The sequence below is a fragment of the Plasmodium gaboni genome, chromosome 11, assembly GCF_001602025.1.
Source record: "Plasmodium gaboni strain SY75 chromosome 11, whole genome shotgun sequence".
Taxonomy (NCBI): domain Eukaryota; phylum Apicomplexa; class Aconoidasida; order Haemosporida; family Plasmodiidae; genus Plasmodium; species Plasmodium gaboni.
In genome coordinates, this window is record NC_031491.1 from 1,406,164 (window position 1) to 1,415,220 (window position 9,057).

General features: G+C 17.8%; 3 protein-coding genes across 3 annotated transcripts; 2 read left to right on the plus strand and 1 right to left on the minus strand.

Annotated features, from left to right (window-relative positions):
* Positions 1 to 1,382: 1,382 nt before the first annotated feature.
* On the minus strand, positions 1,383 to 3,116 carry PGSY75_1140200 (hypothetical protein; the record flags this gene model as incomplete). The annotated part of the gene is made up of 2 exons (XM_018786519.1): positions 1,383 to 2,656; positions 3,113 to 3,116. 2 exons carry the CDS (start codon positions 3,114 to 3,116, stop codon positions 1,383 to 1,385), a joined length of 1,278 nt encoding a protein of 425 aa, XP_018641314.1.
* A 1,758-nt stretch (positions 3,117 to 4,874) lies between these two features.
* Positions 4,875 to 5,942, plus strand: PGSY75_1140300 (putative P-loop containing nucleoside triphosphate hydrolase; the record flags this gene model as incomplete). Its single annotated transcript, XM_018786520.1, has 1 exon — positions 4,875 to 5,942. One exon carries the CDS (start codon positions 4,875 to 4,877, stop codon positions 5,940 to 5,942), a length of 1,068 nt encoding a protein of 355 aa, XP_018641315.1.
* Positions 5,943 to 7,512: 1,570 nt separating this feature from the next.
* Positions 7,513 to 8,107, plus strand: PGSY75_1140400 (hypothetical protein; the record flags this gene model as incomplete). The annotated part of the gene is made up of 2 exons (XM_018786521.1): positions 7,513 to 7,836; positions 7,928 to 8,107. The coding sequence occupies 2 exons, from the start codon at positions 7,513 to 7,515 to the stop codon at positions 8,105 to 8,107; spliced, it is 504 nt and encodes a 167-aa protein (XP_018641316.1).
* Positions 8,108 to 9,057: the final 950 nt, after the last annotated feature.

The window sequence follows — 9,057 nt, forward strand, 5'->3', positions numbered from 1 at the left end:
AAAAAAAAAAAAAAAAATTAAATGTTATAAAAAGTATTGAAATATATGGAAGAAGCTCATAAGAAATTTTTTTTTTTTTTTTTTTTTTTTTAAAAAAACAATAAAATATAAATTTTTTTTAAAAAAAAAAAAAAAAAAAAAAAAAAAAAAAGCTATTATTTTAATTATCTATGGAAAATATATTTTAATTAATTTTTCTTAAATTTTATACCTTTATTCATCGTAAAATTAGATATATGAAAAAAAAAAAAAAAAATAAAATATTTTAATTATCAATTTATAAAAAAACTATAAATGAAAATTAAGATGAAAAAGAAAAAAAAAAAAAAAAAAAAAGGGTTATATTTTATTATATTTTTGTTCCTATTCATTATTTATATTGAATTTATAATAAAAACTATATATTTATTTTATATATATATATATATATATATATGTATATATAATAAATAATACTTATTACATATATACGATATACCTAATATATATGAATATATTATATTATGTTTCAGCGTATATATATTTTAAATATTTTTAAATTGTTATGAAAAAAAAATAAAAAAATATATATTATATTTTTATATTTTATATATATATATATATATATATATATTAAAATTTATGATAAGGTTTGTTTTTATTTTAAAAATTATCTTTTGCTTTTAAGAAGCATTCATTTATCATTAAAATATTGTTGTACTAAGTAATATTAATGTTTTTATAAATTATTCAAAAAGAAATGAAGAGTACAATAAAATGGAAAACTTTAAAAAATTTTAAGAAATATAAAATGGAATATAGGTTTTTTCAAACATATATACATATAATATATTGTGTATAATTTTTTATGTATTCTTTAACATTACATAAATATATATATATATATATATATGTATATATTTATATAGACAAAATATATATTAATATCCCTTCGTTTGAATTATTTCATCATAAGCTTAATTTAAATATAAATAACTACAATGTAAGGTAATATGTGTAATGTGTTTTTTTTTTTACTTTGATTTTGCAAAGTTATTATTATTTTAATATAAAAATAGAAGATTGCATATATCATATATATATATATATATATATAAGATGATATATGCGTCGGCACGTCTTCATATATGTTACTTTTAAAAAATATAAGATATATTAATATATATATATATATATATGTATAATATTTTGGAGGGGTGAGTAATTCAAAATAATTCGAAATTATTTTTGAAACTCTTCGAAAAAAAAAAAAAGTTAATATAATAAATAAAAATCAAAATATATAAAAGTAAGAGAAATTTAAAACAACGCTATAAAATAGAAGAATATTGTAAATAATAAAAAGAAGAAATTTTTTTTTTTTTGTGTCATAACTTGGTTAATTAATCATCATCATCATCATCATCATCTTCTTCTTCACCATCATCGTCATCATCTTCTTCACCATCATCGTCATCATCTTCTTCATCATCATCCTCTTCATCATCTACATCATCATCCTCTTCATCATCATCATCTTCATCCTCATCCTCATCATCTTCATCTTCATCTTCATCATCGTCCTTTTCTTCATCCTTTTCATTTTTTTCAATTTTCTTTTCCTTACTTAATTTTTTTTTCTTCTTTTTATCATCTTCCTCTTCATCTCCTTCTCCTTCTTCATGTACCACTTCATCATCATCGTCATCTTCATTATCTTCTTCCTCTTCCTCCTCTTCATCCGAAGCTACAAATGATTGGCTTATGTAAGGGTTAGGATTTCTCCTTCTTGGTCTTGTTGTTGTATCTATAATATTAGAAGGATCAATACCATCAAGTTCCTCTTTTAATTTAATACTTTTTTTATATTCATATACTTCTGTAGGTGTTGGTAATTTATTTTTTTCTGAACATATTCCTTTTTTTTCACAGAATTGTATGATCCGTTCTTCTAATTTCTTATTATAATTTTCGTCATCTTCTTTGTTCAAATCTTTAAAAATGGTTGGTCCTATTTTTAGGTCTAATACAATTTTTCTTAATTTTTCTTTTTTTATTGTATGCGCATTTTTTACTTTAGGAGAAGTTGTTGAATTTTTCTTTTTGCTTTTTTTTTTTGAAAAACTTTCTTCTTCTTCTTCATCATCATCGTCGTCATATTCGTCGTTATAATCATTATTATTAGATGAATCATTATCTCCTTTTTTTTTTTTTTTTTTTTCTAATATGGATAATGTAGTAACATTACTATTTTTTTCTTTTTTTTGTTTTTTTTTTGGAAATTCTTGTTCTTCTTCTTCATCATCTGAATTAATATTTGTTTCTTCTTCACTTTCAATAATTTTTCTCTTTTTTTTTAAATTATTATTTTTCGATTCACTTTTTTGTAAATCACCTTTAGATTTTTCTTTCTTTTCTGAAATATCACTCTGAGAATTTTTTTTTTTTTTTTTTTTTTCCTCATTTTGTTGTTCATTATATAATATCAAAATTTTCTCTTTTAAAATAGTTTTTAATAATTCTTTCTTTTCTTTATTCTCAGAAAAATAAGATTCTTCAACATTCAAAAAATCTGCTACATCTTTCCTTACACTTTTTAAGGTAACCAAATTAAGGTCCTTGCCTGGAAGTATTTTATCTAGTACGTTTTCTATTTGTGACTTTTCACTCACAGTATCTAAAAGGGATAGAAAAGGAAAATAATAATATATTATATTAACAAATATAAATATAAATATAAATATATATATATATATATTTATTACATTTATACAACGTGTGAGAAAAAAAAAAGTACACACTTAAATATTTATTGTAAGAACCTTATACATACGTATGAAAAAATATACATATATATATATATATATATAATAATATAGACATAATATATTATAAGTTTGAAATATTATGTATATTTTTATTTAATCATTTCGTGTGTATATAAATAAAAACATTGCGTAGCCTACAACATATTCACACAATATAGAAAAAATTTAATATAAACATATTTTCTCTCAAAAAATTTTTAAATAAAATAAGCACATAACAACAAAAAAGGTGTATACATATAATATAAATGAACATATATCTATTAGTTTATTAAAGTTTTAATATTATGTATTTATTTCATTACCCATTTTTTTTTCTCTTATTTAATAGGAATATTTTGGTGGAAGGAGAGTTATTAATAAAAACCAAAAATGATTCTTTCAAAGTATTATAAAAAGTAAAATATATATATATTATAAATAATACATAAATTATAATATATATATATATATATATATATATATAAGTATTTTTTATCTTCTCTTAATATTTTTATTATATTAATATATAATATTCTAATTAGGACTATTATTAATATAATCAAAAAATAAAGCTTAAGGAGAAAAACAAAAAAAAAAAAATATATACATATAATATAATATATTATTATTAAATATATTATACTATTATATTACTTTAGTTCATTATTTTCAAGTTATAATTGTTCCAAAAAAAAATAAAAAAATAAAAAAAAATAACGAAGTAAAAATTTGCTTTCATTAATTTTTATTAATATCTTCATTTTTCTTTTTCTTTTTCTTTTTCTTTTACGTTTTCATTTTTTTTCTTTCTTTTTTTTTGTGTTATGCACGCTTTGATTTCTATTCTATTTCATCATATATGTGTTTTTTTGATAATATGTAAAAAAAAGAAAAAAATTAATTATATAATAAAAAAATTAATTATAAAATAAGAAAAAAGTAAGAATTATAATTTTGCTTTTAGTACATGTACCTTTTTATAGTATCTTTTAGAAGTACAGCATAATAATAATTTTACGTGAAATTATGGATATATAAAAATATACTAACTTATTTGTTATGACATATATATATTATATATTTTTTTTATGGGAAACCTTTTATCTATATAAAATACATTAAATGTATAATATTTAAATGAATTCTAATATATTAATTATATATAATATATATATTTTAATAAAACATATAAATGAATACAAATATATATATATATATTATATGTATTCTTGTTATTATATATGTATACAAATTCAAATTATTATTATATAATATCATTAAAAATATTGTCAATTTTATTATTTCCCTTTATATATTTTTTTAATTAAAGTGTGTTATATCTATATATTTATTTATATATATATATATATATATATATATATATATATGTTTTACCTTTATGAGAAGAATATGAATTCTACAATATATAGGAACTAAAGAGTTTTATATATTATTTTATGTAAATATTGAAAATGTTACATTCTTATAAATAATTTTTTTTTTTTTTTTTGTTTCTTGGAGATGTTATAAAATAATAAAACATAAAAAATGCATATCATATAAGAGATATGAGAATAATTATATATATATATGTGGTTGTTAATTTTTTTCATTTTATTTTATTCTTTTTTTTTGGGGGAACTTTTGAAGCCTTTAAGATAATAATAATATAAAATACATATATATATGTATATAAGAAATGTTTTTAAAAAGAATAATATTTGCATATTCTCAACATTATATTTTCCGCGTTTTTTTATAATTTGAAATTTTTTTTAAATTTACAACAAAATTGTTTATGATTATACAAAAATATATATATATATATATATATATATATATATATATAATTTTATTATTATATTATTCTTTTAAAAATTTATAAAGAATTTACATATATATATATATATATATATATTTATTTATTTTTATTTGTGCACATTTTATTAAAATGGTAATTATGAATATATTATGATAAGGTTCCAATACGCTAAGAATAATATGTATATAAGTTTAAATGTGAATATTTTGTTTTACCTTCATATATATGTATATATATATATATAATAATTTATTGTAAACAACATGACAAAAATTGATATAGATTGTACCTGTTTAGATTTATTTGAAGAGCATAACAAGAGTTATTATTTTAATGATTGCGCTATATTAAAAAAATGTATAAAGAATGGCATTTTAAAAAAATGTGATAGTGTTTGTATATATGGTAAAGAAAATTGTGGAAAGACTTTATTATTAACAGAAATATTAGCTGACCTTACAGCTGTAAAAGAATTGAAAGGAATGAATTGTAAAGTTGTATATTTAGATTGTGATTTATCATTTAATTATAAGAATTATGAAAATATTATAAATAAAAAATTTGATAAATATATAATAAAAAATAATAATATATGTACATATAATGATTTAAAAAAAATATATGTAGATAATTCTTTTTCTAATATATATTATATTCAAATATTAAATCCAGGACATTTAATAGTTGTCCTTAATACGTTAAAAAATTTATTAGAAGAGAAAAATATATTTATTGAAGCATTATTTATAGATTCTTTGTCTTTTTGGAATTTTTGTAAATATGATAAAATAAATTTCTTTTCTGATAATAATTATGTAAAAAGGAAAACCTCAGATTTATTGGATTATGCATTTACACTTATTTTAAATTTAAAGAAAACATATCGATTTCTATTTTTCTATACAAAATTATCAACTGAAGATAAATTTATGGAATATACAATAAATTTGTCTATTAACGAAGAAACAAAGAAACAAATACAACATAATAATGAAAATACAGATAATACTGATAATTACAATTTAGTAAATAATAATTTTAATTCATTAAAACAAATATTTTTAATTCCACAGAATTTTAATGATATATTAAAAACACATATTTTTAGGAAAAAAGATTTTCTAACAAATAATTTTTTAATAGAAAAACCTTTCCTTATTTTCTTAATACCAAATGAGAAAAATGAATTCACACATATAAATAAAAAAAATGATATAAACAGTATCAATTTTTTATTATGCTTATCTTCAGAAATGAAAAATATTAACAGAACGCACTATTCGAAGTTCTTCTTTATGATACAAAATGCCAACACAATTATACCTTTATAAAAATACTAGACAGGAAAAAAAAATAAAATAAATAAATAAAATTAATATGTACATAATATGTCTCATTTCAAAAAGTATTTAAATACAAATTATATTTTATATTATTAAAGAAATTGATATTCTATCTCATTCTTACTTTATTTTATATTAGAAAAAATATCAGAAGAGGATAAAAAAATCTGTACTCCATATGAAGATAATTAAATATAATCTTTTCAAAAAATTGATCATCATATATATGTATAAATAATAACCCTATCTTCCTTTAGATATGCACTCAATGTGCACACGCATATTACGAAAAGAATTCAAACATATTATGTTTACACAATATAATTTTTCATATATTTATATTCTTTCTATGATTAATTTTACTAAAAGAATGAAGTTGAATATATAAAAATCGATGATACGATGAATTATGTACAAACATGATTGATATTTATAAAGGAGAAATTAAAACATATATGGAAAAATAAACAAATGTTAATATATGTATATATATATATATATATACATACATTTGAGAATAAGGACTTACGATAATTCTGAAATGATATACCTAATAAAAAGAAATATTTAAATTAATATAAGGGATGTTCTAAAATAAAATTTTTTTTCTATTTAATTTATTAATTATTCACATACATAAGATCTATCTATATATACATACATAAATGTATATAATATATATATATTTGTTTATGAATGTAATTATATAATTACTATTTTGTAACACATTATAAAATTATGGTTGCACTGTAAATATTCCATAGTTGTGTTGTTTTTTCCATATCATTTTTACCTGAACATGCTTTTTGGTTATTGTGCTTTCGTTTAAAGGTGGAAATAAAAAATTTTAGGTGCATTTGTTTTTTTTTTTTTTTTCATGTAATTTTTATATAGTTATTATTAACTTTATAATCATATTTATCTGTGCTATATGTATAAGATTCTTTATTATTTTTCATCCTATTTATTGATTATTATTATTTTTTTAATTATATAAAAAATGTTGAATATATTTTAAAATTTGTATATTTTACATATATATTATATATATATATATATATATTTATGTTTTTTTTTTTTTTTTTTTTTTTTTTTTTGCATTGTGCATACAATACTATTTATGCAATACAGTTGTAATTTGAAATTTCAGAAATAACATTATACCTCTTAGAATTTTTCTTTTTTTTATATTTTATATATTTCCTTTTTGTTGTTTTTTTTTCTTATTTTGCCTTATTTTTTATTTTATTTTATTTTTTTTTGATCTACTAGCTTTTTTAAGTGTTCAGAAAAAAAAAAAAAAAATTAATTTTTTATAAAATACAACCTGACTGTTCAGAAATAATAATTGCTAGTCATACTATGTTGTAAAAATATTGGCTGAAGAAAATTTTATTTTTATTTAATTCATGAATTAATTTTTTTTATTTTTCTTTATAAAATTAAATTATCACATTTTTAGAAAATTACATAATTGTTAAAAAAATTAATACATATATATATATATATATTATATTTTTACTATAAAAAATTAGCATATTATATTCGTTAAAAAACAATGGCTACTTCAGAGACACAAAATTTAAAAACTTCTTCAGTTAACGGAAGTGAAGAAAATGTGTATGTAAAGGATGCACATATGAATTCTTTACATGAAAATTATAACGTATCTACTAAGAATGTAATAGATACAAACCCTGCAGAAGGATACTACACAATTAGTCATGATGAAAACCACACCATTGATCCAAATAGTATACCTTACATAATACCTGGAATTACTGAATCTGGAATGCCCTTAGATCCAACAACTATGCAAGCTGCTGCAGCATTAAATCAAAGTTTAATGTATACCAACAATGCAATCTCAACAGAATATCCCGTAAGAATTTTAAAGAAAGAGAAATTAATATATATGCAAATAAATGTTTATATATTTATATATTTTTTTAATTTATTAATTTTTTTTTTAGCAATATCATATGTATAATGGAATGAATTCCATGTATGGAGGAATCCCTCAATATTACGGAGGCATGAATATTCCAATGAATCCATATTATGATCCTTATGGAATTATAAACCCATTAGCATGCTCTAACTTAAGTATGGAAAAGACCAAGAAGAAAACCAAGAAATGTTATTGCTGCTAATTTGTAAATATATTGGGTAAAATTTGTTAACACATATATAAAATACATAATATTTTGTTGTTTTTAATTTGGTTAATAATAATTTTACATTCGTATTTTTTTTTCTATTTTTCTGTTTTTTTTTTTTTTTTTTTTTTTATATATATATATATATGTATATAATTTAATAAAATATATTTTGATGTAAGGAAGCTATTTTTTTAATTAAAAACGTACATATATATTTATAAAAATATGCATTATTTATATTTATTATACAGGTTTATTCTCCATAACATTATAATATATACGTGAGAGTAAATTTTAGAAAGATAGATAATTATTATAATTTGATATCTTTTTCTTTTTTTTTTCTATAAAGAATAATTTATACACATTTTCCACTTCATAATTGTTTTTTCAAAAAAATAAGAAAAATATTAAATAAATAAATACCAAATTAAAAATATATTAACTATATATATATATATTGTTATATTCTTGGTCTTTTTTTCTTAAAAAGGAAAATTTAGGTTTATACTATATTAATATGTTTACAAAATGATTAAAAGATATATATTTTATTCATTTATTCGTTCGTTTCTTTTTTTCTTTTTTTTTTTTTTTTTACGAATACACAATATTAAGCAACATTAATGTATATTTAAACAAAAGACGAAATAGTTTAATAGATATGTTAAAAAAAAAAAAAAATATATATTTATTATTCAAAAATTAGAATGATCTTAATCTATAAAAATGTGTATATTTATAAGATGAATTATATAAATTAAAATGAAATAATTAAATTGTATATTTTTAAAATGTGCAAGATACTTTTTTTAGTCTTTCAATATTTATTACATTTATGTAAATATGTACATATATATATATATATAGTTTTTTTTTTTTTGTTGTTCTTAAGACATTGTTTTGTTATTTAAATAGTTCTCGAAAATATAACATATATA